Source organism: Colobus angolensis, unplaced genomic scaffold (genome assembly GCF_000951035.1).
Source record: "Colobus angolensis palliatus isolate OR3802 unplaced genomic scaffold, Cang.pa_1.0 Scaffold6, whole genome shotgun sequence".
Classification (NCBI taxonomy): Eukaryota; Metazoa; Chordata; class Mammalia; order Primates; family Cercopithecidae; genus Colobus; species Colobus angolensis.
The window spans coordinates 12,773,125-12,800,387 of record NW_012119598.1 but is presented as its reverse complement, the minus strand read 5'-3'; the positions used below and the strand labels follow the sequence as shown (position 1 = coordinate 12,800,387).

Below are 27,263 nucleotides of genomic sequence, written 5' to 3'. Positions count from 1 at the left end.
GGGACAAACAGACCGACTGATAAAGCTTGGATATCTGTCCCAACCCAAATCTCTGGTTGAACTGTAATGCCCAGTGCTGGAGGTGGGGCTGGATCATGGGGACACATCCCTCATGGCTTGGTACTGTCTTCGTGAGAGTGAGTTCTCCTGAGATCTGTTCGTTTACAAGTGTGTGGCATCTCCCCCACCACTCTCACTCCTGCTCCTTGCCATGTGATGTGCCTGCTCCCTCTTCACCTTCCACCATGACTGGAAGCTTCCTGAGGCCTCCCCAGAGGGAGATTCCTGTACCCTGTAGAACCATAAGCCAATTAAACCTCTTTTCTTAGAAATTACTCAGTCTCAGGTACTACTTTATAGCAATGTAAGAATGGCCTAATACACTGACCAACCTGACATTTATCTTCAAAAATTTAAATCACACAAGTTTTGTGCATAGAGCAAAAAGTTATCAGAATTGGGTGTTTCTAGCTCCACAAGAGTGTGTGAAACAATTAGTATACTGAATGTATTACTGTCTTTCCCAGTCATTGAAGTTTCCTTCTACGAAAAACAAAACAGTAGTATAGTCTCAAAAATCTACAGATAATTAAGATCTATAGTCACAAATTTAAAAAGATAGGTAAATCTACCTGTATCTTGATTAAAGACAGAAGGAAAGCAAGAATCGGATCAACAATGCTTCAAGCTGTATGACAGAACTAAACTCTTAGAGAAAATGACACAATTTTAAATTATTCTTATCTTTTGAGGATTTAACTTCTATGAACATCATAAAAGATTTGCACCACCTGGTGGAAAAGCAAAGATTCAAACACAGTTAAATCTCTTTATTACAGAGTGTTTCTTAACTCCTGGATCAAAAGACCTTTTAGGACTTTGATGAAAGCCCAGATCCCTTCCTCTCCAAACTGCAGGCATATGCATGCACGCCCACACAGGCACACACACACACACAGATAATAAGCGGTTCCAACAACTGCCGAGCCCATCTATAGAAAACCCTCATCTCTCGTTGGGCTTACATTTCCCCTCGACCGCCCAGCATCAGAATCCTCGCCCCACAGTTGGGGACGCCACCACTGTTGAGTCCTGCTCAGCAGGGCAGCCAGGTCAGATGCCCGCCCTGCCTGAACTCCAGCCAGGGAACCACTGCAGATGCTCACAGGGGTCCGGTGCTTCCTGTGGAGGCAGCATCCAAGATCCAGGCTGCCCATGGGTGGTGATCTCCCCTGTCATGGCGGAACAGCTTCCCGTGGTTCCTCACTGTCTTTTAGACACAGATATCCACCTGTGTTGGGGGTTATGACAGCAACCTGACACCCCTTCCAATGAGGTTGTTCCCTGAGTCAAAGAGGCTACTTCTACTCTCTGCAATCAAGAACTCTGACTTTATGCTTCTACTTCATTATAAGCCTCTGCCAGGACGTCCCTCTAACCTCCTACACACAAACCAATGCTATGATCTTCTAAGCAACTTGGTGTCAACAGGACAAATAAGGTTTAAAGAGCTACTGGAACTGAAGGTAAGGACAGAGGATGACCACTGAAAATACACAAAAATATCACTTTCATGACACCTAAGGCAGGGTTCCTACAACCCAACCCCAAAAAGAGGCTCGTTTACCTGCATAGCTTCCACATGGCTCTGACTAGTATTTAAGGCAATTAAGTAAACTGTCCTTTACTTTAAGTCATGACCTTGGATAAACAGCATGGTTTCAACCAAATGTGACTGACATTTAATAAGAAAACTGGTAGAGAAGTTAGGTGGCATAGACACAAAAGACAATGCCTGTTGATATATCCATGTCTTTAATCAACAAAATAAAAGTCAGCTTAGCTGATCAAGCATTCCAATTTGAAAAAAGGTAATCCTGGTTTTTTATATAATCACAGACTTTTTTAGCCGAAGTAGAAATAAACAAATCTAAATCCTTTTAGTTTAGCTAAATATGTAACAAAGACCAAAAAGTGGTAAGTAATTTGGCCAAGGACATAGCTAGTTCATGATAAGAGTAAGGACCAAAGGGGTAACAACATTCATTCTATGTGCCTGTTACTCTGCCAGGTATATTATATAAAGTGTCCATTTTAACTCCCATCACAAGTCTGTGACAGGCGTATTATACTCATTTTATAACACAGAGAATGACACTCAGAAGTAAAACGTCCCATCCACAGAGCTCCTAAAAGGCACAGTAGAGATCCAAAACTCTATTTGTTAATTTCTCAAGTTAATCTTACTCCTTTCCTGGCTTTAGGGTTTGGGGAATGGAGGATGATTCTTTGTTGTTGTTGTTGTTGGTGTTGTTGTTGTTGAGATGGAGTCTCACCCTGTCGCCCAGGCTGGAGTGCAGTGGTGCAATCTTGGCTCACTGCAACCTCCGCCTCCCGGGTTCAAGCAATCATCCTGCCTCAGCCTCCCAAGTAGCTGGGACTACAAGTGCATCCCACCATGCCCAGCTAATTTTTGTATTTTTAGTACAGACAGCATTTTGCCATGCTGGCCAGGATGGTCTCAATCTCTTGACCTCGTGATCCCCTCGCCTCAGCCTCCCAAAGTGCTGGGATTACAATTGTGAGCCACCACCCAGCCGGAGGATGATTCTTAACTTTTTCTGTGTACCCTGTATGCCTCTGCGGTCTAGTCAAATTGATGGACCCCTTTTCAGCATGTTTTTAAATGCATAAAATACACAGGATTAAAAAGAAAAACAATTACACCAAAATACAGTTCTCAAATATTAAAAATCACAGTTGAAAAATAGTAATATCTGTGCTTCTTTATGAAAGCATTACATAAAATCTAATAAAGCACCTAATAACTATTGTTTCTTGCCTTCAATAGAAAGGACATCAATAGATCAAAACACTAAAACATACTGAATTTGTATTGTATTAATGTCTAACAGATATATCATGTTCCTTAATTTTTCCTGCACAGGATGTTTAAAAATAAGGAAAAGAAAAACCACAGACTGGGTGCGGTGGCTCATGCCTGTAATCCCAGTGCTCTGCGGGGCCAACACAGGAGGATCACTTGAGGCTGGGAGTTCAACACCAGCCCGGGCAACAAAGTGAGGACCTCCCCTTCCCTCCGCCAAAAAAAAAAAAAAAAGTAGCCAGGCACACTGGCATGTGCCTGTAGTCCAAGCTATCTGGGAAGCTAAGGCAGGAAGACTGCTTGTCCCCAGAAGTTTGGGGTTGCAGTGAGTTATGACTACACCACTGCATTCCAGCCCGGGCAAAAGAGCAAGACCCTGTTTCAAAAAAAAAAAAGGAAAAAACAATAAACAGTAGAATTATCATTTAGATTTCATTCTCCATGATGAAGAACATTTAAAAACAAAACAGGAAAACAGTCACTGCTACTATCTCATATACAAAATTCTTTTCCACAATACCCAGCATAACCTCTCAGCCACATACAACTACATTATCCACAAATATGTTTATATTCAACATAACCTACAGCCCAGCAATAAAATGCAGAAAGAAATCTGGTTTCACAGATGAGGAGTCAGAAAAACTAATTTTTGCCACCGATGCACTAAACAGTCTCAGGAAAATCATCGCTGATCAATATATGAATGACCACCGTAGCAAACACACAAAGAAACTGACACAGACAAATATCTGTTTTGATTCTATATACTTACGTTTACTAAAGAGCCAGGCAACCAAAAAAGGTGCTCAAAAATTATGAGAATGTGGCATGACTAACAAAACAAATAACGCATATTGAACTTTGAAAGACCAACAAGCTGCAAGAAATGAAAACGAGGCACTCCTCTTCCGCCCTAAGTACGACATACACCCACCCACTCAAGACCCGGGCCTCAACACCCACTCCATCCCCTCCATCACTGCTCCTGTTAAAGTCACCCTGAGATAACTTGGCCCTTGTAAATATCCACATCCTCCAAAACTGGAACATCACTCCTGCATTTCCATGTTTGCCTCCATTCAGTCATCCTCCACCCACATGATCTGGCCACTCCTATTCATTCTCCAAGACCCAGCCCTGACACCATCTCCTCTGGAAGGCTGCTTTTTTTTTCTTTCTTTTTTTTTTTTTTTTTTTGAGATGGAGTCTCTGTTGTCCAGGCTGGAATGCAGTGGTGCGATCTTGCCTCACTGCAGCCTCCGCCTCCTGGGTTCAAGCAATTCTCCTGCCTCAGCTTCTCGAGTAGCTGGGATTACAGGCATGCGCCACCACGCCCGCCCAGCTAATTTTCGTGTTATTAGTAGAGATGGGATTTCACCATGTTAGCCAGGCTGGTCTCGAACTCCTGACCTCAGGTGATCCACCTGCCTCGGCCTCCCAAAATGCTGGGATTACAGGCATGAGCCACCGCGCCCAGCCAGAAAGCTGCTCTTTCATACCATGTTGTTAGCTGTTTACGTGCCCATGTACAGGACCACAGAGATCACGTAAGGGGCTGTGCATCCCTGGGGCCTACAGCAGTGCTCAGAACATAGACTGATGAATTAACTGAAGAGTCACAGAGCAAATGATCAACTGATGTCTGAAATTACTTAAAATTCTCATATTGCTGTCACCCTAACAAAAGTATTTCCACAAAGATCATATAATTGTATATTCTATACACATACGGATTTTTATATATAACAAACATTTTTTATGTTTCCACAGGATTTCAAAAATTATCATTTGTAATGTCTGCCAGAGCATAAGATCGATTTACTAGTCTGCCCTGAAGGACATTTCAGGCGCTTCCACTGCTTTGCTATTAGAGAGAATACCAAAATCAAGATCTCTGAGCAAACATCTTTTTGCTTCAGCTGAATTATTTCCTTAGGATAAATTTCAAGACATAAAATCCTTTGAAGATCTACTATGTCATAAGCAATAAATGAGTATACTTGTTCCACACAAAGTCAGCAGCCCTGGGTGCTATTTCTTTAAAACAGCAAATGCATTGGTAAATAAAAACTATCTCCACATTGTTTCCATTTTCTTTTTATTACAGAGAATGATGTTTCCATATAATACTTTAGCATTTGTAATTCCCCTTGTCCATTTACCTATTGTACCTTTTCTTACGTATTAGAAAAGGCTACCTTTTTCACACCAGTTCTGAAACAAGCATTTTATATTTTTCTCTCCGTCATGCTTTTTGTTTCTGAGCTGTAATTCTCTAAGCCCTAGAATGTAATCTCAATGTTTTTCTGTATTTCCTACTTTCTATATATTGATTTTCTACATATCTACTCAAAAATGTATGTTGATTTGTGGAATGACTTTCAGTAGTTTCCCTCCAAATAGCCACTCAGTTAATCCCAACATCATATTTAAAAGATCCTTCCCTATTTATGTGTCTGCTTCTGTGGGTATACGAATAATTCTAAATGGTTAAATGTTAAAAAATAAGATTCACTTTAGAAGTGGATTTTAGAAACAACAAATTTTGCTGATATACACACACAGGTTCTGAGAGCAAGGCATACATGAAAGCAAAATGTACTATGTGTAATTTTTCACTGAAATTAGATTTTTCTAGAAAGACCCACCTATCAATGGGTCCTGACACTCCACTACTCTGAACTATTCTTATTTCATTAAAAAAGAAGAAAAAGCATGATTGCAGTGTTTTCCTAAAACAGTGTGCATCTAAATTTGAAAAAGATAATGCATCATTTAAATGACACCTGGTCTTTACCTCCAATAAGTCCTCTCTGCAGAATTCTGTCAGACAAATCAGGACACATTTAGAAAGACTAATCTGTGACTCCTGAACAGATACACTCCAAGTTTATTTTCAGGCAACTGAGGAATACACTGAACAGCTTTTTCTGTCACAGATTAAACTCATAGATCAATTTTAGCCAAGACCATGTGCATATCCCCACCATATATAGATTCTGGTACATATACATACACACTTTCCGGAACCAGAAATAATAACATCCACATCCATGAGGTGTCAGTAGCTCTTCATACATCTGGTACCAAGGGCTTGGTTTACACAAAGGGTATTTTTCCCAATTCTAACATGCTGCCAGCCCCAAGCTTACCCGCATTATTTTTCCAACTATATTTCCGTTGAGATCCTGCACTTCCAGGCTGTTTCAGTGGATGTCGGATCAGGATACCACACACAGTCTGGTACAACGCCCAGGTCAAGAAACCACACTATTGGACCAGGTTACTCTTCTTACCCAAGTCTCTGACCCCAAACTCCTTTTTCCTCTCTTTCAAGTACCCACAATGAGAGGAAATCAGAAATATATGCATAGGTTGTATGAAACTGCTGACTTAGAGAATTAGTTCAATGTGGGCATAGAAAGTAAAGAGAATCCTTGGGGTGGAGGGGTTAGCTTTCACATGCAATCAGAAAACACTGTGTCCCTTCCCAGTCTCTCCTGACAGTTTTCATTGTTCCACGGCCCTTATCACTTTGCACTTGTGATAGTTTTGGGCTTGTCTTATCTCTCCTATTGAACTGCAGCATCCAGGGTCGCTGAGGCTACCATGTATGCCAGAGTCACTCTAGCATCCTCCACAGCACTTAGCAGGCACAGTGCCTTGCAGGGCTATTTATCAAACATTTGCTAAGTGTACAAGAAAAATTATCCAATCTGCAAAGAATAAAAGGTCTAAACTTTTACTTTATTTAACAAAACTCACAGATTCTGTTGCCAAAAATATGATTTTTAAAGCCTGAGAAATAGTAATCATTTTTATAAATCTGTTATAGACCAGCCTCAAGAGAGACATTTACATTAGTGTTTAACAGAAGTACAAGATTCAGACCAAAATGCATACATACATAACTTCTCGCTTGACTCTTGCAAAAAATGCAGGTGCTAAAAGACCACTTAATGTTTATAAAATCCATTATTTAACTACAGCACTTCGGCTCTATCATGTATGTTACTGGCATGGGTGGGTTATTAAGTCAGATCGCATTCCAGACAGCACACCGCTGCAGTTCAGGGTGAGGAGACTGCCTATAAAATGTCTGCTTAATCCCATCCAATCTTTAACCAGAGACTTCCTGATTTCAACTTACAACAAATGAGCCCTGAATCCTGATTTCCTATATGTCTAAATTCTGCAACACCTATGTTGCGAAATTTAAACCTATCCAACTACTTTAAGAATTACTCTTGATAAACACACTATCCACAACAAATGTACTCTTCAGGAGACAATTATGTTTCCAAGGAACAGGAAGTGTCTAGAGATGTGGCTTTTAAAAACTTAATATTTTTTAAAAGTTACTCTAGAATAAGGTACTCTTGTCAGTTAAGTAAAATAGTAAGATAAATTATACAATTCTCAGTTCTAAAAATCCTATGAAAAAATGGTATTATGAAGAGGGTTTGGACATACTGGAGTCCAGTTGTGTCCACCCCAAAACGAAAGGTGACATTAAAACCTGATGTAACCAAAGTTACCACTTCTTCCATATTAACTTAAATGTCACAGAAGAGAACCACTGAGGTTGAGCAGAGTGGGCTGCAGTCCAGCAAGGTCCAAAAACGTTTCTCAGTAAATTATTTGATAATCTCTCTTAGAGACCTTGCTTTGCCCCTTGTAATCATGGCCTGAGAATGTCTACATAACAATGCTACTGTCTCTCATTGTACAGATGTTCCATAGGATAATCTTTTACACACACACACACATGCTCCTCTACTTATAATGGGGTCACGAACTGATAAACCCATCATAAATTAAAAATATCATAAGTCAAATGCATTTAATACACCATAACGTACCAAACATTGTAACAACCTACCTTAAACGTGCTTAGCACATTTATATTAGCCTACAGTTGTGCAAAATCACCTAATACAAAGGCTCTTTTACAATAAAGTGTTAGATATCTCATGTATTGAATGCTGTAGTACTGAAAGTGAAAAACAGAATGGTTGTATGGGTCGAAAAATCATAAGACAAACTTGGTTAAGTCAGGGACTATCTATATATGAGTTCATTCACTGTACAATGACAGTGAAGTTTCATCATCACTTGTAAGCACATGAAATTTATAATTTAGAAAGGAAAATCACTATGAAATGTTGGGAACTTTTGGGTATCTGGAAAGAGCATTCAACCAAAATGTACCCTGAAAGAACATTGTATGTTTCAGTTACTATATAAAGTAGCAAAATCATTCTACAAAAAGAGGAGAAAACGTTAAGAAGCAAAGCTAGGTAAACCAAGGAGAAGATAAATCTGGTGAAGAAAAAGTTACCAAAAACACACCCACAACCACAAACTTTTTGGGTGGGTAAACAAATATCTGCTGAATAGCTACTAAATACCAGTTTTACGTATATTTAATTTTCAAAATAACCCATAAGGTAGCAATATCATATCCAATTTAGGGTGAGAAAACAGGTTCAGAGAGATTAAAGAACATTCTGTCAATCACAGACCTAATAAGTTGTAGAACCAGGATTCAATCCCAATTCTACGACTCGAAATTCCAAACTCTTTGCTTTTTTCCCCACTACACCACACTTTCAGTAATAGAAGTTTAAATATAAAAGTTATCATGGCCGGGAGCAGTGGCTCACACCTGTAATCCCAGCACTTTGGGAGGCTAAGGTGGGCGGATCACAAGGTCAGGAGATCAAGACCATCCTGGCTAACACAGTGAAATCCCATCTCTACTTAAAAACATACAAAAAAATTAGCCAGGCATGGTGACGGGTGCCTGTAGTCCCAGCTACTAGGGAGGCTGAGGCAGGAGAATGGTGTGAACCCGGGAGGCAGAGCTTGCAGTGACCCGAAATCACATCACTACACTCCAGCCTGGGTGACAGAGCAAGACTCCGTCTCAAAAAAAAAAAGTTATCAGTGAACGGACATTTACTTCAGTAGTATGGATTTTAAAGATCCAGAATGCCGGCAACAGTATTTTAAAAACACAATCATCACACTACTTGCATCTTTTAAACAGCATCTAGATTTTCTGCCAGCTTGATGGGTCTCTACACACAGTCTTAAGTAAGAGGCCTGTTAAAACACACTGTGCAACTTGATGCTATGAGGGCCCAGGACACTGCCTGCTGCAGGAGGACAGCATGGTCCACATTCATGGTCCACAGGACGACAGAATGGTACACATTCATAGGAAATGCAGCAAGGACAAAGTGAGGAGTGACAAATCCTCTCCACAAAACACAACCATAAAGCCACACAAAACTGTCAAGAACAACCACTCTCAGGGCTCTGGAAATCACCCAAAGCCATATATACGTGGAGGGGCATTTCTTCGTGGAAAGTGCTGAACTTCAGGTAAGACCAGCACAGTGGCATTTTTTGCCCGGGGCTGTTCCTGTCTCCCTATCCCAGCTCTGTCAGTGCCAGGGTTCAACCAAGAGGGGTAAGCTGTGAAAAGCTGCAACTTCACAGCTTCTGCCAGGCCGGGTTCACCAGATTTGGAGCACAGTCAGTTAAAGTGGCAATCCCAATAGCAAGAGGACTCAGAGAATCAATGGCTCTGTCCGCCCAAGGCTGAGGTCCTGTTCAGGGCAAGCAAGAGACTAGGAGACTAGTCAGGGACTTACTAGGGAGTTCTGGTAGGTGAGCCACCTACAGTGTGCTGGGTAAACTCTCCACACGTATCCCAGGTGAACCAGAGACTCTGCACATGTGTCACCGACACTAGGGCAGTCTCCTAATTACCTGCACACCCCTGGGACACAAAGCCTGGGCATACACACACAAAGAAGACATAAGGGGGTCCAGTTGAAAGTTAAAGCCAGGACAGATGTGAGAACTGCCTGTGTGTATGCTCCCCAGCCCACACACAGATCCACAGGCAAAGAGTCAAGGCTCAGACTGACTCACAATTAAGCTCTGATCTACCTTTGGCTTGAAAACAAAACTACACAGGGTAACCCCCTAGGAAACTAGGATTTAAAGTAAAACATAGGAAAACAAACAAACAAACAACAAAAAGCCAACCTGGGCAGAGCCATCAACAGCCACACAACATGAGAGAAAAAGCCTTCACATATTTAGTCCAGAAAAGTTACTAAACAAAAAAACAGTAATAACTCACAAGGGAGCAAGGATCAGAATCCAGAGTTGCTACAGTCTATTATCTTAAATGTAAAACATTCAACAAAAAATTGGAGACATGAAGAGAAATAAGAAAGTGTGACCCATACTCAGGGGAAAAATTGAGTCAATAGAAAGCATCTCTAATATCCCCAAATGCTGGGTTTAATAGGTTGAGATTTCATAGTAGCTATTATATGTTCAAAGAACTGAAGGGAACTATATTTAAATAATTAAAGTATGATTATAACAACAAATAGAATCTCAATAAAGTGAGAGAAATTATTTTAAAAAGAGACAGAGAAGCAAATAGAAATTCTAGAGTTGAAAAGTGTAATAAGTGAAATGAAAAATTTACTAGAGGAACTCAACAGCAAATCTGAACCGATACAAGAAAGAATCCATGTATTTGAAGATAGTTCAATGAAAAGTATCCAATCTGAGGAATAGAGAGAAAAAAATTAAAGAAATATTAACAGACCCTCAGAGACCTGTGAAACATCAAACATAAAAATAAATGTGTGATTAGAGAAAAGAAAGGTACAGAAAAAAATATATGACGAAATAACGGCCAAAAATTCCCCAAATTTGATGAAAACAAAAACAGTAATCTAGACATCCAAGAAGTTCAATAAAACTCCAAATAAGACAAGCACAAAGAAATCCACAACTAAGCATATCATATTCTAATTGGAGAAAGATGAGAAAAAAACGGAAAGAACCATGAAAGAAACAATTCATCTTGCAAAGAAAACAAACACAACACAATTAACAGCTGACTTATCAGAAGTAACAGAGGCCAGAGGACAGTGGATATTCAGAAAGAAAAACAACAAAACCTTATCAACCAAGAATTCTATATCCAGAAAAGTATGCTTCAAAACTGAAGGAAAAATAAAGACATTCCATGTATATTAAAAAAGCAGCATTGCTGCTAGAAGACCTGACTTTCAAGAAATGCTATATGAAATCTTTCAGGTTGACTAAAAGTGGTACAAGATGATAACCTCAATCCATAGGAAGAAGTGGACAGTGCTAGAAACAATACATATGGAGGTATATGTAAAACCTATTCGTATTTTTCTCATTTCTTCTCAAGTTATTTTTTAAAAAGATTATGTAAAGGAGTGATTTAACACTGTATAACCAGCTTTATAATACAAAAAATCAAGCATATATTACAATAGAAAAGGAGACACCGGAGAAAAGTTTCTATATTTTACCAGTTTTCAATTAGTATTATTCTCAAGTAGGCAGTGATACATTAAGACGCATATTATAATCTCTAGGGCAACCACTAAGAAAATTAATCAAAAGTATAATGAGAGAGAAATCAAAATCATACACTAAAAAATTTAACACAAAAGAAGGCAATTGAGGAAGTACAGAGGAACAAAACTATCAAGCAAACAGAAAAGGCAAAACCACAGATATAAATGCAACAATAATAATAATAAATTACATCGATGTGATGGAATAAACACCCACCCAAAAGGCAGATTGTCGGACTGGATGAAAAAGCAATTGCAGCAACATGCTGCCCACAAAAGACATACCTGCAACAGTGGCAGAGGTTCGAAGAAACAAAAAGTCCAACATGAAAGAACAGGAAAACACATACCATGCAAACAAAAACCCTAGTGTCTATAGTAATATCAAGTAAAATAGATGTTAATGGCCAGCTTGACCTGAGACTTATAGAAGACTCTATGTAACTGCAGATGTGTACAGGATTGTTTACAGCAACAGTATTCACACAAGCCAAACACTGAAAACAATACAAATGTCCATCACAGTGTGAATGAATCAATACAATCAGTGCATTCGTATAAGAGAATATTATGTGGCAATAAAAGCTAAGGAAGATCCTGATATATGCTACAACACAGATGAATCTCAAACACATTATAGTCAATGAAAAAACGCTACAAGTAAAAACTATATACTGTATGATTCTACTTATTAAGTGTCCAGAAAAGGCAAATGTGAAGAGCCAGAATACAGACCAGCAATTGCCTGTGGCTGACAGCGGGAGCAAGGATTGGTTGCAAATAAGCTCAAGGAAATTTTGGGGGTGACAGACGTGTTCTAAAACTGGACTGTGGTAAAGGTTTCCCAACTCTATAAATTTACTAAACACATTGAATTGTACACTTAAAATGGGTGAATTTTATTGCATGTACATTATATCCTAATAAAGCTGTAAAACAAATACACTATAAAGTAGTATGACTAAGGCAGTAAACTGGAGACTGAAAAAGATAATCTTTCCATGAAAGAGCATATCCATCAAATGCAACTTACTGCAAACCCTAGCTCTTCCAAGAAGATATTAACATGAATGTTGAATATATAACTCATCACACATATGGCACTAATTCCATCAAAACATGGTAGATTAACCTAAACTGTCAACATACAGAAGGATAAATAAAGCATTTAACCCCTTGGCTATGCAGTCATATGTCTCCTTATATATGTTAACTGAGTATTTCCTTATATGCTCACTCATCAAATACTTGTACAGCTGTCTAGACTTTCATGTGAAGCCATTATGGCCTTTATGTCTTCAACTATAAATTTCCTGGAAGACAGGGACAGAGGTGGTGAATTCCACAACACGTCCAACACCTCAGAGCCAGGCCACAAAAGTCCAGACAGGCTTATAAGTGACAGCCACCAAAGTGGCCCTCTGATTCTACCATACTTCATGACCACTATGGGCTCTTCCTGTTGCTGAGAAAGGAAACATGTTAACAGTTACTGATTTCTCATACTACTTTGAGCCACGTGCTAACACCAGCATGGACCAAAATAAAGAGGTTAATGATCCAATTCATCTGTGGAGAATTAACATTGCTTTCCAAAGTATTCCCCAAATAACTCAACAGTTACGATGAGCTCAACTGAGCCTATCCTTAAATTTAAACTTAAGCAAAATAAATTAAAACAAAACCACAACACAAAAATATCATTTACCTACTCTCATCTCAGTACCCCAAAACCACCAGAAACAAAGAATTATTAGGATATTACAGAAAGTGTTGTAGGGACTACTGAGAATTCAAACGTACTGGATGTTTAAACATGTTTCCCACAACCTAAGTACAATTATAATGCTTAATGTGCTAGTGGCAATTATCAATCGCTCAGATGACCTGGTCCCATTCTCAAGACCTGGCATTCCACTAACAGGAGAAGGCCTTCCTTGTAGGGCTCATTTGTCAGAAGGCGCTCCTCTCCAAGACAGTTCTATTTTGCTGAAGAACAGTCCTTCCCAAGACGTTTGATGTACGGCATTGGAAACGGATTGCCTGCAGTAGTTTTCTACCAAGTTGAGTTAAATACAAAGGTAACTAGATGGAGACAGCACAATTTAAAAAAGTAGAATACTCTACCTGACTGAACAGTTGGCTCCCTAACAATCTAACCCTTTTGGGTTGAGACCCATGACCTTGGTATCAGAAAATCAAGAACCAAATATTTCTGGCAAGACTAACTCGACCTCTAAGGCTTTCCCTTCATTTTTAAAACCACAAGTAAATGGACTTCTTCCCAAACAAATGTGAACTCCCTTATGCTTGGCAGGCAGCGGACCCTCACGTACTAACTAAAGCAGTACACCTAGGTTCCCCTATAGTAATTCATTCCTACAGCAATCCTCTACAGAAAGATAAAGCATTCTCGTTTATTCCCAACCAGAAAAGGGTTTATAAATAAATGTGTTAACTCTCCTCTATTTCCCAGACAGGATTCGGCAAACTTTTCTGTAAAGCATTAAATAGTAAATATTTTAGGCTTCGTGACCACAAGCAGCCACTCAACTCTGCCACTGTTGCATGAAAGCAGCCATGGTCAGTATGTAAATAAATGGACATGGCTATGTTTCAATAAAACTTTATTTACAAAAACAGATGGAAGATTGGATTTAGTCAGGATTTACTGACCCCTAGAATAACAGCCATTTACAACTAAAAAGTAAATTGTAGACCAACATCACCCCTACCAACCCCTGCCCACCTTGTTCTCTAAGAAGAAACTAAAGATATTTGCTCAAAGCCATATTATTCTTTTGCTGGTTTATTCATATACGCGATGATCTTCTGAAATAGGAAAGAACATTCTTTTAACCTGTTACCTGGTTTCCTGGTTGTCAACAAATCATACTGCCCTTGGGTGAAGGTTGTTTTTTAACATTAACATAAAAGATGCTGCCGAGCCACTGAACGCTCTTCTTTAAATACTTATGACCTTATGACCCACCCAGCAGTATAAAAGACCTTGACCTGGTAATTTTATAAATACCATAAACAGAAACCAAACACATTAAATCTAATAAGTTTCCTTTCCTCTTTGCTTCCTTAGAGTTTCAGGTTCACTGGGAAATCCACTCTATCTAAGCAAACTAAACCAACAATCACTTCTGCATAATTTTTCCCCGTTCACTCTTCTACCAAAGTCTAAAAACAACTTATTTTCTCTGCCAATACAGTCTTCCTGTCTTTAAAAACCCATTTCAAAACTCCTCCTCATTCAGGTTTTAGTTGAGAAGAAAGTTGACTCCTCCGCGAGGTATTTCCTCATTGCTTTACTCCACTTCAATTATTTTTTGCTCCACTTTCCCTTGGGGAATTCCATACTGCATATACTAACCTGAAATTACATTTGTTCCTTTATGTTGCTCTTAGATCTTTTATTTTCCTGTGTTTGGAGACGCAATGTATTAAAAACTCTTAAGAGAACAGGTACAAGATTTTTTGTTTAGGCATAGCCTCCTAGCATTTTCACTGCTCCCAGAAGACAAATAGAATTCTCTAACTCTGATCCTTTAAAAATGGTTCTTTTTTTTTTTTTTTTTTTTTTTGAGATGGGGTTTCACTCTTCTTGCCCAGGCTAGAGTGCAATGGTGTGGTCTCAGCTCACTGGAACCTCTGCCTCCCAGGCTCAAGCGATTCTCCTGCCTTAGCCTCCCAAGTAGCTGGGATTAGAGGCACCTGCCACCAAGCCCAGTTAATTTTTTTATTTTCAGTAGGGACAGGGTTTCGCCATGTTGGCCAGGCTGGTCTTGAACTCCTGACCTCAGGTGATCCACCTGCTTTGGCCTCTCAAAGTGCTGGGATTACAGGCATGAGCCACCGAGCTTGGCCAAAAGTGGTTATTTGCCCTTTACCTGCAGTGTGGAAGAAGAGTGCCCATACATCTAAAATAGCATGCTTTCTCTATATCCTACTGTACCTACCACATGAAGACAATTTATAGAATGTTGTCTTCTATATTTTGCTTAGAATTTTAATGTTTTCACGTTAGTTTCCCCAGAAATATTTTCTGAGCCTTCATGTCCGAAACTTCAACTGTTAGGCGGAGATTCCCACACTGCCATTCTCCATTTTAAGTAAAACGTTTTAAGTAAAACATTTCTACTTCCAACCATATAACTAAGCAAATCATGTAAGCAAACATCTTGGATGAGACAACTATTCTTTCTCTCTTGAAGAGCCTGGAAATTCCCTAAACTGTATGCGATACCAAATCTAACTTGGAGTAATATATACATATACAACTTGAAATAGATTCTGAACAAGTAAAGGCTTAAGAAAAAAAAAAAAACCTTCGAATTCTGACCTCCTGAATAACCTCAGCTCTGTGTGCTGTGCTTAGCAAGTTAACTGGGATGGAGAGCATTTCCAAACTCTTACTAATCAGGAAAGAACTTTCTACTATCAACATCAGCAAGTATAAGCATGATGGTTAGGAGCAAAAGCACTGCAGACTCCTAGCTCTGTGACACTGGGCAAACAGCAATCTTTCTGTGCCTCATTCCCACATCTATAAAATGGGAATCATAAAAGTACCTGTCTCAGGTAGCTGTAGGAATCAAATGAGAAAACATGAAAAGCCCTCTGAACACAGCCTAGCAGAGACCTGTGGAAAGTTTTGCTCTTTTTATCATCATAAGACCTATATAAAACCACCTCCTTCTTGCTGCTGGACCTTCCCATCTGCACAATGAGGAGGCTGAACTACATGACCTGCAAGGTCCATCCTTCCTGCTGTAAAATGTGAGTCTCTCAGAGAGGCGCACAAGAACCCAGCAACATAAGGGAGCGCCTTGGTTCACTCCTGGCATGGTTTAACCAACCACCTTCCAAGTCCCGGTGTATCAGCTCAGTTTATTTTTTTCTTTATCTTTAAACTATCAAATACCATCCTAATTGTATATTTAACCTATTTCCATCTGGATACTATAACTATTAAGCACTTGTATGCTCACCCTATCTTTTTCTTCACCGGCAAATCTGAAAGAGTTTGAAGAGAACAATATGTAAGCACACTTCAAAGTACAAAATAGTAAGTATGTTTGGTTAAATTCATACTCTAGTCACACAGGCACACAGAAATTCTGTGAACAGAAACACATAAGGACCATAAAAATCAAGCTTTGTATTAAACAGATGTAACTCTTTATTTTTTATTTTTATTTTTTTGAGACGGAGTCTCACTCTGTCGCCCAGGTTAGAGTAAAGTGGTGCATGGTCTCTGCTCACTGCAAGCTCTGCCTCCCAGGTTCATGCCATTCTCCTGCCTCAGCCTCCCGAGTAGCTGGGACTACAGGCGCCCGCCACCTCGCCTGGCTAATTTTTTGTATTTTTTTTTTAGTAGAGATGGGTTTTCACCGTGTTAGCCAGGATGGTCTCGATCTCCTGACCTCGTGATCCACTTGCCTTGGCCTCCCAAAATGCTGGGATTACAGGCATGAGCCACCGCACCCGGCCAAGCAGGTGTAACTCTTAAACGGTATGGTTCCATTTCATGCTTAGGGACTGCTATCTAATTACGTAGTAGTCAACCATTTTGTTATCACTTTCTATTTTATCAATACTTTTGCATCGCAGTACAGCCTTAGAATATTTTCTAGAACAAAATTCATCATAGAAAATTTCTAAAAACCTTCTGACAATTTCTCATTAAAATTGTAAAAAAAAAAACAAAACAAAATCAAAATCAGTGCAACTCTGTACCAAATGTAAGCCTACAGCCTCATGATCAAAAAGAGCTGCTTTCTCAAAGAATGACTTGAGCACTGAGAAGAAACGTCTCTATTTGTTTATAAGTTTTTGTGCTATCGTGAACAATAGTTAACAGTATAACAGCATCACCTGTCTGAGCATAGTATTAATATGCAGAAGAGTACTGTGAAAATGTTTTTAAAGAGTTAAATATGCAAATAAAAAAGTAAAGCCCTTAATTTATTCATAAAATATTGTTCTGCATAATACAAGAATCAACTTTAGCCCAGACTTGTTCAAATTATCACCATTTTAAATGTGAAGCTTAAGAATGTTTTTCTATGATAGGAGATTTTACACAACTTATGTATTTTTCTATTCTATCGTAAGATAAGATTGTACCTCATCAGAACATATTTTGTACAAAGATGTTCTAAAATAAAATCATTACTCTGGTTAATCACATTATTACATTCTGTATTTGCTTTTAAAAAGAAACAAGCATTTGGCTAATGTTAATAAGCATTCAGAAAGCATCAAATAAGCTCTCCACATGAGCTGAAAAATAATTATCTGCCAAAAAAAAAAAGGAGGCTTGCTATGTTAACTCCATTTTCACATTTTTATCCTGCTCAAACTAAATAATGTCAGCTATTTACATGATAGCTCCTAATAACTTTTTCACCCATATTAACAAAAACCATGTTTTAAATTGTTACTTACTTCCTTTCTAGCTACAGTATAGAGAATTTCTTTTGTTTTTGTTTTTGTTTTTGAAATAAGCCATGGAGTTGTTTCCACTACAAGATTTTTGATTTCTCAAATCTTAAGGCTGTCAGCACGGAACTGCTGACCTAACATTCAAATGTGAAGGACGACGTTTAAACAGCTGGAATTCCATCTGAAAATCATCAAAATTAAACCTACTCCACTTATAAGCTCAACAAGATAATCCCTACATAACAAGTAAACATAAGATTTTCTTCATGGTAGTAGACTTTGTAAAACAACCACTGGAGTAGGCCCACAATTGATAGCAAATGAAAACATTCATCTTAATCAGATTAATTCTGAAACCCTGGCTGGGCTTCTCTTGTGTCACACAGAAGCGGAGTAGGGGACAGAGAGATGGCTGCCATCTCGGAACCTAAGGAGAGCACTTCACTTCAATCCCGCGTGATCTGTGATACCGACATTTTTTAAAAGAGTTCAATAGTAAAATAGAAGCCCTCAGAACCTGTTTCTTGAGAACTAAATGAAGACAAATATTCTGTTTAACCTCATCTAACACTGTCAAAAAACGAGGCAAGGCTTGAATGAGTTTAAGTGGAAAAATGGAGGGAGCAGCACATTGGGAAAGAATATTCCCAAATTATCTTCTGCGCTGACCTCTCTCCCCAGATCCCAACCTTTGAGTAGTCAGAACAAGAATGGGACATGTCAGTAATCAACACTGAGGACATGAACAGCCTAAAATGCATTTACAGATTTTAGGTAGATATTCCTGTTTCCTGTGTTTATAAAGCATATGTAACCCAGGAGTCTGACATAAACCAGTTTTTTATAGAAAGTAGTAGCTCTCTGGATTGAGTGTGTACCCTGTGTCAGGCACTGTGGCAAATGTTTACATTTGCCGTATCATCTCATCTTCACACATTATCTCCATTTTACACACAAGGAAACCAACCACATAGCAAGTCAGTGACTGCATGAAGCCAAACTCTTTACCTTTATAGTAATTAAATGTACCAAAGGGATAAACTATAAAAATCTTGTATATGAAGTAAAATTTCATATAAAAGGAACGTTAACAATAACCACCTGGTTTATCTGTTCAGGCAATTAAAATTATCACAAGTTTTTAATCAGAAGCTACCAAATATTGGAAGAAGTATTTCCTACTCGAGGTTTAAAAATGTAAACAAATTCACTGAGCATAAATCATCTCAACCTTCTAGTTTGCTAAAAAGTCACTACAACCAGGCCAGGCAAAGTGGCTCATGCCTATAAGCCTAGCACTTTGGGAGGCCAAGGCGGGTGGATCACTTGAGGTCAGGAGTTCAAGACCAGCCTGGCCAACACGGGGAAACCCTGTCTCTACTAAATATAAAAAATTAGCCGGGCATGTTGGCACATGCCTGTAATCACAGCTACTCGGGATGCTGAGGCAGGAGAACTGCTTGAACCCTGGAGGCGGAGGCTGCAGTGAGGCAAGATAGTGCCATTGCACTCCAGCCTGGACAATAAGAGCGAAACTCTGTCTCAAAAACAAAAAGTTAACACAACCAAATATTCTTCTGTTGCACACAGATGACCAAAATCGTCTCTTCTGACATATTATAATCCTGCTAAGATAAGAGACCTGGAGAAGAATGATTATGATGTAACATCGTAAGTAGAAGAAGGCACATGTGGACCCAAGCAAAGGAGACCCAAGGCACGTCTGTGGAGGGGAGGAGGGTATCTGACAAGAGAACAGAAAATAAGGAAAAACAACTCATAAGAAGAGGTGAAATCTTCAGCAGAGACAGCTCCCATACAGAGTAAGAAAACAGTAGAAATGGAAAAGGAGAAGAGGTACCTTCCAGAAAGACAACCAAGCACAGAAATACTGGATTTGCACACTGAGCTCCTGAAATGGCAAATGACTATGCACAAGATGCCATGGAGAACAAGAAGGCCAACTGTGCTTTTGCGACCCCATGTGTCAATCAAGGCCATGATCTGATCACATTCCTCAGTGCTACGTCTCACATTTTAAGCAATCTGGGCCGGTGTGGTGGCTCACTCCTGTAATCCCAGCACTTTGAGGCGGGCGGATCACCTGAGGTTAGAAGTTTTGAGATCAGCCTGGCCAACATGGCGAAACTCTGTCTCTCTAAAAACACAAAAAAACTAGCCCGGCAAGGTGGCGGGCGCCTGCAGTCCCAGCTGCTCGGGAGGCTGAGGCAGGAGAATGGCGTGAACCCGGGAGGTGGAGCTTGCAGTGAGCCGAGATCGCACCACTGCACTCCAGCCTGGGTGACAGAGCGAGACTCCGTCTCAAAAAAAAAAAAAATCTGGTTCTCAGACCAGAAAAGAGTCCTCATGTTTTGCAGGGTGTTCAGAGCCAAATGAACTCAACCAATAAAAATGAAAAACAGCTACACCAATTTTCAAAACATGTTTTGCAAAAGGTTAATACTTAGTATTTTCCACACTGACTTCCCATCTTAAAGGAAATGAAGCTTTGAAACCCTAGGCTCAAATACAACTAAAATAAGTAACGCCTCTTTTCCTTTTTTTCAAAGCTTTGAAACACATTCACAATAATGGGTGGCAAAACATGAACAGAGCCCTTTATCACGATAGAAGTGGCATGGAAGCCCCTGCAAGCCACCAACTCCTCCATTCCATGTTACCCAAGGTCCAAGCGAAGACTTGAGAAGGTGGTGGAGATAACCCCGCCGCAGAGCGGCGATGAGTACGGAATGATGGCTGGGCGACACAGCGCTGCCCTGCTGTCAACTCACCAGGACCATGCGGAGGAGCCACCTCGTGCAGTCCAGTGACCCTTCTCCACCGAACCTAGGACAACATGCTAAGCCTTTCTTCTGAACACCAAGTGCTTCTCTCATGCTCTTTCAAAATTCTTCAACCTCACAAAGGATAGGTCGGTGTAAAAACTGCACAGGCAGTTGGGAAACAGGCATGGAGAACTGATTCTATCTGGTTTAACACTGTGCCAAGGGTGAAGAGACTGAATTCAACAAAACCACAGTTCTACACAGTATACAGATCACCCATCAAGTCAGACACTGTCTCATTTATGTCCCCAATTTGTTTCCTGCCCTTAACCTAACAATTCTTCTTACACTTTTTCTACTAAAGAACCTCGAGGAGCAAAAAAGTATACACTCTATCTCCTTATGAAAGCAGTCTGTGCAGGCCTAATTTTCAAATCCATGCAAACTTTCTATACTCTTCCATGATAGATCCTGGTATTGCACATTTTGACGCTTGTCTAATACTTTAATACGTGTATACGTGTGCACACACAGACTAGTATATGCATTTTTCCCCCAAGTAAAATTCACATTCCTGAAAGATACATGTTACCCTGTGGCTTTGCACATCTGTAGGGATATATCTGTCCCAGCAGGAGGATCAAGAATAAATCAAAGAAAGATTACATTCTAAGAGGTGAAACTGCCATGGAAGCATAAGAAAAATATAATCTGAGAAAGTACAAGGTATCTGTCTTTTAACACTGACTTAATTACCAAGCACAAGACAAGTATTTCAGACTATTCCCCCCAGGAAGCCGAAAAAGAGGCGATGGGTTTCCTGAAAACTCCTGAGCTAACAGCAGAAACAACAGGACAAGCTGGGCTGTGACTGCTCTTCTGGTCTCCCAATTTCCTCTCCCTGCATTTCTTATCTCATCGCATTAGAGATGTCTTCTAGTAAAGCAAAGCAGTGGATCACAGGTAGGGCACCAACAAAGCTGATTTTTCAAACTGTCACAATGAGATATTAAAGACATGCTCAAAAATTAATCTCAGTAGCTGACAGTTACCTGCTTACTCTAACCCCCACATCACTCCCAGGGTCCTCACAGAATTGTGAGAAGGAAAGCAGAAGTTTCTATGTGTCACCGCTTAGCACCATCCTCTCTGTCCCTTTGCTTACTCAGGGTTTCCCAGGGGCACCTAGAGTTTCACTCCCATTCCCCACTGCTGATTGAGCTACACTGGCTCAGAAGCCACCTCTTCCCTGAAGTCGTCCCTTTCCCCATCAGAAGTCCCACCGAAGTGGCTTTACTATGCTCACTAGTTCTAATCTATTTCGATCTTTAGTGGCTGAGAGTTTTTTTTTTTCTTTTTTTTTTTGAGGCGGAGTCTCGCTCTGTCTCCCAGGCTGGAGTGCAGTGGCCGGATCTCAGCTCACTGCAAGCTCCGCCTCCCGGGTTTACGCCATTCTCCTGCCTCAGCCTCCGGAGTAGCTGGGACTACAGGCGCCCGCCACCTCGCCCGGCTAGTTTTTTTTGTATTTTTAGTAGAGACGGGGTTTCACCGTGTTAGCCAGGATGGTCTCGATCTCCTGACGTCGTGATCCGCCCGTCTCGGCCTCCCAAAGTGCTGGGATTACAGGCTTGAGCCACCGCGCCCGGCCGAGAGTTCTTAACTACCTTAGTCAAGCAACTTTCTAGACTCTCACAGACAAGTTGGACAAATTTATATCAAGTTCTCTTTGAAAACTCTAAAAATATCTTAATTTCAGGAAAGAAGCAAGTTTTCTTATGAAAACTTTTAACTCTACATATGAAATGTAGGCTCAAATCTGAAGGCCTTTCCTGATCTGATTCCTCCCGATTCTCCCACTCCAGTCTCCTGCCTCTCTGTTGCCCTCTTGTCTCTCCTGAATAGAACTTCTCATGCTGTAGAAATGGAGAACAATTTAAAGTTGCTCAGAGTCCCCAAGTTACTTCACAAGCTCCTACCCCAGGATGAAATGCACTCACTTTGCCTCGTCAGCTTCGCAGATAATTTCCCAGCCTTAAGAACCAAATTCAGGTGTTAACTTTCCTTCCCTAAATCATCATTCTGCTTGACTCCAAACTGCGCCCCCTACAATGGAGACAAAAGAATGACTCCCTGCCCCTGTGGAATCTTCACAGTGTTCATTTCTCACCACAGGACATAGTTATACGTTTCCCTATCACCTCTCCATACTCCTTTTGGGATCTGTGTTTTATCATCATTTTATTCCGATCACAGGAACATGAAGTACATGAAGGTGGTAACAAACATGTGCTGAGTTGAACATTTATTTGATACAGAAAGGAAAAGAGCCTATGGCCTGCAAATCTGTGTTTCTCAGGATAGTCATTTTATCTAGAATGTTATAAATATATATTTTAAATATGAAAAATGTTTAATATTTATGACCTAATAAATAACACCTTCAGATCAATCATGTACTCCTTCCTTCAACAAATATTTGGGCTGCCATTAGCCGCCAGAAACTGTGCTGGGCTAGGGCTGCTGCTTGCCTATACGCTGCACTTGTGCAAACTAGAATAGGGTGCCCTCCCTGGACAGATAAAGCAGGGCCCATGTTTCCAAATGCCTACCTCAGCTGGCACCCTTGGGTCTGGAGGCTTTTCCTACAGTAATAAATGAGAGTGAGTCTCTAGGGAATTTAGATTCTAGTGAGGGAGACAGGCAAACACACATTCAGCTTTCAACGTTTTCTATATGACTGTAAAAAATCTGATTTCCATAGACTACACTTAATGTTCTCATGTAAATCTCCACCTCATTGAACACTGGTTACTATAATCATCAATTTGAACTTGGGCTGAGGCATCCGCCTGAGGCAACAGAGATTTCTAGACAGGAAACAAGCACTATTTCCAGATTCACAGAGGCCATAAAATTGACTGCATTTTCAAAGATCACCTTATGGTAACTAGTCAAATTGATTTTACCAAGAAACATTTCAAATTAATCTATTTGATTTTTAAGTCACTTTTCCCCCTACATACGCTTCAGAATTTTTTTTTTCTGTAATGGTAAATATTTCATAAAATACCATACTCAGTTTGGAATTATTTGCTTTAACAGTTCTTTTTTTAACACTACTACATTCTTATCTCCTGAATTTTAATATAAAAGATAATTGCTATTCACCATTGATAAAACACATGAGAACAACACAAATCTTTTTAAACAATAAGCAAGAATACACTTACTTTTCTATTATTAAAAGTATTTGCGGTTGGTGGAAAACACACTTCTCTCTCTATGTGAAATGTGTTATCATATACACATTTCTGACCCACTACTTCTTTGTGGAAAATAACTTAATCTGCCTCTGGCTTCTGCAAGGAACGGTCTGAGTGAATGCCTACAATTCTCTTCACTTCTGATCTTGTTAATCTAACTGATGGAGCAGTACAAAAATAAACCTCAAAAGAACTATGGAGGAGGAATGGAAAAAAAACATAAATTCATAATGATCCAGTTGGAAAAGAATATTTAACCATTAATTTCGGATTCCTTGACCCAAATATGGTTCCTACTAACAAACAGCAACTTTCAGCTTTTAATACCCCATCTAATGGTCTGGAAGGAAGGCACTGTAATTTCATCAAATTCAATTAATGCATTTAACAGATATTTATTACGTATCTCCTGAGAGACAGGAATTGTGCAGGACTTCATGTGGAATTGTTCACGTGGAAACGAACAAGAGAAACAGAGCTCGCCACCAGGCAGGGTCACCATCTAACAAACTGCCATTCCCGCCACCAAAGAGATACTTTACTAAAAGATTTACGGCAAGCCTTACTTCTACTTAATGCAAAGCCTTACCTCTTAGATTTCTGGGATGAATCTGTTTAGTTCGAGGCATCTTCTTTGAATCAGGGGCTTCTTTTTCTTCTTAAAAACTCTAGATAAAGCAAGTCACCAAAAGGCAGCTCCATAAACTCAACATACATCAATTAATCCATGTGCTAAAAAAAGGAAAAAAAAAAAAAAAAAAAAGAAGCACATTTTACTACCTCAGAAGAGAAAGATACTTTAAAAGTTATTGCCTAGCAGGGCACTAACCTAAACTCAAGAAAAAGTAACCAAGCTGGGCACCACTGCAAAAGATTACTCACTAACTTTTAATTAAACAGAGGTCATTTTGTCAATATCTGGGACTTCTCATTAAGAAAACAGAAAAAAATCACTGTATCTTTATCCCACAAGAGTAAAAAAACTCACTTTGTGTTTTAAAACGACAATACCAGGAACAAGTAAAGTCTCACATCAGGCTACAAAAGGATTATGTTATGCATATATAGTAAATCTGCCCATTCATAGGGGCAGGGACAATGTCTTGTTCATCTTGTTTTAGTTAACTCAGTAAATACAAGGGGTTGCTACTGTGGCTGCTCCAGTTATTCAAGACCTCTAGGTTCATGGTAGGACCACACTTTCTGCCTCACTGTGTTTCCCAGGAACGTGTGCCGAGTTGTAGCTCACGACCTGTGAGTGGATGAGACTCCACTTCCAGGCTAGAGCATTTAGTTATTATCACAGCATGATCCTCCAGAGTTCTTCTCTTGCTGCCATGGGATCAGGACTGTTCCAGACAGCAAATCTGACACCACCACAAAGTCGAGCTCTGGCTAACCCATGTGATTGCACAGCATAGGCCAGAAACACTTTCTTGTTTGCTTAAGTGAGGTTTGAGAGTTATTTGTTACTGAAGCATAACCTAGCCTGTCCTGACTTACACATTTTAAAACACAGTGATCTGAAATACAATAGGCCAAGACAAGAATGACCCAAAACAGGATCACCTATCTCCCCAAATCAGCCACCTCAGATTCTTCCACAAGATTCTCAAGGATCTTAAAGCTGAAATTTTAACTTACTGCAAGAAAACTGGTAAGCAAAGCCTACTGTCACTGTTAAACATGAAACAATGTTTAGTCATTAAGCAAAGACACAAGAATAGAAGAGTAGGGCTTAAAGCTTTTGTTATATGTGGTACTGTACAAGTGAACACTTATGAGCACCTACTATGTGCCTATGTACTTTCTACACATTCCCTAATTTAATCTGTTAACTAGGAACATAGCTATCATTTACTCATTTTACAGATTAAAAAAAAAAAAACAGGAGGATAAGTAACTTGTCCAAGATCAGCAACTAAAGAATGTGGTACTACATGACTCAGTTATATCCAGTGCTTATTTCTTTTGTGGAGCTGATAACATCTACTTTCAGGATTTCTTTCAAGAGGCACAGCAAGTCATGACTACTTATCTTGGTGTCAAACCAGAGTGGGTTCAAAGCCAGGCTTTACCCCTTACTGTGTGGCCTTGTTCAGGTTACTTAACCTCTCTGAAGATCAGATTTCCCAACTGTAAAACTAGGAAATATTATCCACCTCAGAAGGTTGTTATAAGGACTAAACTAAACATTGTAGACGCTTTGCCTGTCACACAAAAACGCTGAAGTATTAATTCTCCCTAAGAAAGCCTATATGGGAAGAAATGTGTCTAACATCCCGGTATAAGGTTTTAGAAATTTATGGTTTCATTATAGCAAAGAAATAGAAGGTAAAGAAGGTTACAATTAACTTCAGTATTATATCCCTGATCTGGCTGTATGTCAGCTCAGCACAAAATTATTTGCAGTTTTTAACTACACGGGAAAATAAGACAAAAAATGATGGTCTATTTCATCTAGCATTGTGCTAAGTGATCTATAAAAGATATGGTTTTTCAACTCCTTGCACCAAAGAAACATCCACTATCTAATTCAGGAAGGTTCTGATTCAATAAAGAATTGATACACATCTGTACCAAATAAATTGTATGAATGCTTAATACGTTCCTTATTAAACTTAAAGCTTTTAAATGGTAACGATATTTGGAAGTTTTTAAAGCGTGAACTCTGACTGTATAATCCAATCATGTGATCCCATGGGATCCGGAGCATAAATGTAAAATATGCACATTCCCTGTCCGTAAAGGCTTTCTGCTACCCCGTTCACCACCTACCCACTGTCCCTAGCTGTCCATCCCCTGTTTAAATCCTTGTGGGGGTAAGTGGATATTTCTAAAGGCAGCAGCATTGTAGCGACTAGGGCGAGTGATAAACCGTTCCTTTAAGGGAAAGAAATAAATTCTACATGGAGCAAAAACATGACACGATCAAAAAGCGTAAAGACAGTTGCAAGGAGAAAAAACATGAATGAATGTGGAGGGCGGAGCCTGGGAAAACCCCTCTGCAACGCTGCACTGAACAAAGCGCTTCGCATGCCAGGAGGAGGGGGGAATGGAAGTGCCAGCTCAGGAAGGAGCCTGGAGTGGATGCAGAGAGCTGAGGAGGAGGAGGACGAGATGAGGCGAGCGCGGCAGCCCTGAGACTCCTCCTCGCCGCCAGCGCCGCCGCCGCCCCCTCCCCTCTCCAGCCAGCAACTCCTTCCCGAGCCCGACCCCAAGGCGAGCCCGAGCCGACCCGCGCCCCAACCCACCGCCCTCTTCCCAACTGCTGCAGGCGCGCACTCCCAACCCGGAAAGAAACTACCCAGGTGGCCGGGAGTAAACAGGCACTTAGAGCAAAGAACGAAAGGGAAAGAAAGCCACAAAGCCGGGAGGTTGGGATGCCGAGGCCTGGTCTCCCTCACCCCCCACCCTCTTGCAAAATGCGTCTGCGGCT

The 27,263-nt window shown here is 40.0% G+C and overlaps 1 protein-coding gene across 1 annotated transcript in view; it reads right to left on the bottom strand.

Annotated features, from left to right (window-relative positions):
• HIVEP1 (human immunodeficiency virus type I enhancer binding protein 1) overlaps positions 1–27,263 on the bottom strand; it is a 157,367-nt gene that overhangs the window by 126,127 nt on the left and 3,977 nt on the right. The window contains exon 2 of the mRNA XM_011962695.1: positions 24,414–24,556. Within this exon, the coding sequence (XP_011818085.1) occupies positions 24,414–24,453 (40 nt within the window). The 5' untranslated portion in view covers positions 24,454–24,556. The remainder of the gene's footprint in view (positions 1–24,413; positions 24,557–27,263) is intronic.